The 3283-nt window shown below is 67.8% G+C and overlaps 1 protein-coding gene across 1 annotated transcript in view; it reads right to left on the bottom strand.

The window, feature by feature from the left end:
- Positions 1-961: 961 nt before the first annotated feature.
- IZUMO4 (IZUMO family member 4) overlaps positions 962-3283 on the bottom strand; it is a 3633-nt gene continuing 1311 nt past the window's right edge. The window contains exons 2-11 of the mRNA XM_006171813.2: positions 3021-3275; positions 2870-2950; positions 2710-2781; positions 2290-2316; positions 2128-2203; positions 1963-2010; positions 1861-1875; positions 1640-1657; positions 1459-1473; positions 962-1233 (exon numbers count right to left, since the gene is read on the bottom strand). Coding sequence (XP_006171875.1) covers positions 1143-1233; positions 1459-1473; positions 1640-1657; positions 1861-1875; positions 1963-2010; positions 2128-2203; positions 2290-2316; positions 2710-2781; positions 2870-2950; positions 3021-3275 — 698 coding nt within the window. The 3' untranslated portion in view covers positions 962-1142. The remainder of the gene's footprint in view (positions 1234-1458; positions 1474-1639; positions 1658-1860; positions 1876-1962; positions 2011-2127; positions 2204-2289; positions 2317-2709; positions 2782-2869; positions 2951-3020; positions 3276-3283) is intronic.

Genomic DNA, 3283 nt, shown 5'->3' with positions numbered 1-3283 from the left:
GGGGGCCCCTGCCACGTGCCTGGGGCTCCATCTCAGGAGGCGCCCCAGCCCCTTGCACCACCCAAGCTCCCAGGGGGTGTGGACGGTACTAGATGAGGGGGCCCCTCGCCCACAAGCCCTAGACATGCCGCAGTCCACCCTGCCTGTCCCCGCTGAGGGCCGTGAGGGCGAGAGCCGGACGCAGAGGCCAGGAGAGGCCCGTGTGCTCACCTGCCCCGCCCTGCCCCAGCAGGCCCTCCCAGGTCACATGGCCCAGGGACGGTGACCAGGGCACTCGGACCCCAGGTGCCACGCACCTTGCTGAGAGCCGTGCCCCCGGGATGCCAGCCCACTGCCCTGATGGCGCCACCCGCAGGCAGGCCCGGCACTGTGCCCATGGCCGGGAGCCAGGGCCCAGCGGGAGGCCTCGAGCACCCTCGTACACGCCAGTCCGGGACTTCCAGAGCAGTGATTTCCCACAGCACATGCCCCTGGAGGCCCGGAGCAGCCTGGGAGCCAAGGCCAGTGCAGACGGGAAGGGAGCGAGCCGCCCCACGGGGCAGTGGCACAGGGGGCTCCGACCTGCACCCCCTCCCACGCTGGCTGCAGGCCCGGGCGCTCAGCGTTACCGCGGAGGGCGGCAGAGACCGGCCCCGGAACCTGGTGTCTGAGCCCACCCTGCCCACCAGGGGCCCGTTCCTTTTTAATTTTAATACAGATTTCTGCCAGAGTACAAATACCCACAGGAGACACAGAACGAGGGAGCGGGGAGATCTCCGCGGCCACCCTGGGCCTTCTCCACTCTCCTCAGGCATGCGCACACGCGTCCCGAGTGGTTTTCAAGCTGCCAGGGCTAGGACCCCCTCCCTGCAGTTGGCCCTGTGGGATCACCACCTCCAGGCCACTGCAGGCCCCATTGGGACCTCTAGACCCAGTCAGCCCTTGAGGGGCTGCGCCTGCCCTCGCAAGAACCGTTCTTGGGTGGGAGAGCCCAAGCACTTTAATCATTCCATCAGAATAGCCCTGGGGCCCAGCCCAGGTCCCGGCTCTGCACACACATTCCCCCACCCACCCCACCAGGAGCCCCGGAGGGGCCGGGCCGGGGACCTGTGACAGCAGTGCCCTGCTCAGAGACAGGCTGGCTCCGCGTCCCGGCGCGGCCCTCAGTGCTGTGTCAGGCACTCAGAGGCGTCTTCCAGAGTCAGGTTGGCCAGGTGCTGGGGCTCCAGACACGTGAAGCTCGGAGAGTTCAGGCTGCGGGACACAGGGATCCCCTTTGCCCTCCGGCCTACCTCGCTCTCCCTTGCCCTCCCCAGCAGGTCTCTGCAGGGGCCGGGCCCCAGGAGTACCGGCGGGGACACCCCACAATGCTAACCCTGCCTGGGGGCCGAGGTGCCCAAGGGAAACACTGCAGGCCTGGTCTGGTCGGGGTGCCTCCCTCGCCCCCAAGCCGGCCCGTCCCGAAGCCCCAGCACTCACAAGGCCGGCGTGGTTCTGCATCCAGGCAGGAGGAGCAGCAGCAGCAGAGGGTGTTTGGAAACAACCAGGAGCCATTGCAGAGGCACCCCCGGCAGTGCCCGGGCACAGAGTGGACCTGTGGTGCCCCTGCCAGCCCAGAGGACCCGCCTCCCCACCCCGGAGCCCAGGCCAGGGTGCCTACCTTGTGTTGGCGTCTTCTCTGAAAGGAACAGGGTCCCAGTTAGACCCCAGGGGAGGTGCAGGGCTAGGAAACCAGGGGACCCTTTGCGTGATCTGCCCGCCCGTCCGGCCGAGCTCCCAGGCCCTCGAGGAGGGGCAGCGGGCCTGCACACTCACCACGCGGGCACCGCACCCGCACACGGCTGGGTCCCACCTGTGCTGCCATCGGGGAGGGGGACTTACTTGTGCCACTTATTTCTGCAACAGTGGTTTGGAGTTGGGGGCCACATGACTGTCACTGTCCCCTCCCCAAGCCGAGGGCCCAGCCTGAAGACCCCGACTCACATGTACGTGAGGAGGCCCTGCACGGCCTTCTCCCACTGTGCCGACGACCTGTGGGGACAAGCTCGGATGTGGTGGGCCCCACCCAAGGCCCCCTGCCCAGGTGGGAAAGGCCCGGAGGAGGAACCCCTCCGGGGACGGGGACACCGGCAGGACCCTGAGCCCTGCTGGCAGTTGTAGCCAAAGCAGACGACGTGCGAGTTCGTGCAGTTGCTGCAGGAGATGGTCCCGTACTGGAAGATGCCTGCAACGGGACAGGCAGCCGCCAGCTCCCGCGCCCTCCGCCCCGAACCGCTGTCCGCCCCTCGGCCTGGACGGAGGCCAGCTTACCACAGTGACGCTGACAGTCGATGCGGCCTGTGGGAAGACAGGACACACTCGTGCACCCAGCCTCGTCCCCCGCCTTCCCGAAGCCTTGCCCAAAGGCTTAGACGGTCCCTTAGCCACAGGACCCAGGGAAGGGGTTACCTCGAGGTAACCCCTAGAGCGGGCTGGAGCAGGCCTTGTGGGAGGGTGGCTGCAGCACGCAGCCTCCGAGGGGACTGCTTCGAGTGGGTGCCAGGAAGGTGGCCCGTGGGATGAAAAGGGACTTGCTCTGCAAACTGCCCTGCTCCCTGCTTTCCGTCCCATGCTGGGTGGCTTCTTCATATCGCTGCACCCTCAGCCGCCCCCTGGCCAGGGGCCCCCAACCCTGAAGAGTCGCCCTCCCACTGGGAAAGCAGGCCCCAGGCTGCTCCCGCGCAGGCTCACTTTCGATGATGGCGTTCTGGATGAGGTGCACCTGCTCCCGGAATATGGCCCGCAGCTCGTTGGGGAAGTACCCTGAGGCAGGAGGGTCAGGCTCAGGCGGTGTCCCGAGGGCGAGGGACTGCCCGACCCCTCTGAGGGCGCTGCCCGTGCCCTCCCTTACCCGGGAAGTACATCTTCCCCTGGTACAGCCGATCCAACCGCTGGTACACAGCCGACGCCACGAGGTCAAGCTTCTCCCGGGCTGGGGACGGCAGGGGGCGGGTGAGCGGCCGGCCCGTCTCGCTCCCACCCTGCTGGGCTTGGGCACTCACTGATCTCCGCAGGAATGGCCAGGTGCAGCTCCTTCATCGTATCCTTGCTCCAGTCGTCGAGCAGCGACCCCGACACGGGGATGTCGCCCACCCACCAGGACTTGAGGTTCACGTGGTGGCGGTAGAAGGAGAACTTATCAGCGAAACTATCGTGGCAGTGCAGGCAGCCGCGGGCCAGCGCCGCAGTCATGCCCAGGCAGAGCAGCAGGGCCCTGGCCCGCCCGCCGCCGGCCGCCGGGCAACCCACAGCGCCCCCTCGGCCC

The sequence above is a fragment of the Tupaia chinensis genome, unplaced genomic scaffold, assembly GCF_000334495.1.
Source record: "Tupaia chinensis unplaced genomic scaffold, TupChi_1.0 Scaffold149964_2, whole genome shotgun sequence".
Lineage (NCBI taxonomy): Eukaryota > Metazoa > Chordata > Mammalia > Scandentia > Tupaiidae > Tupaia > Tupaia belangeri.
This window is presented reverse-complemented; position numbering and strand designations above follow the sequence as displayed.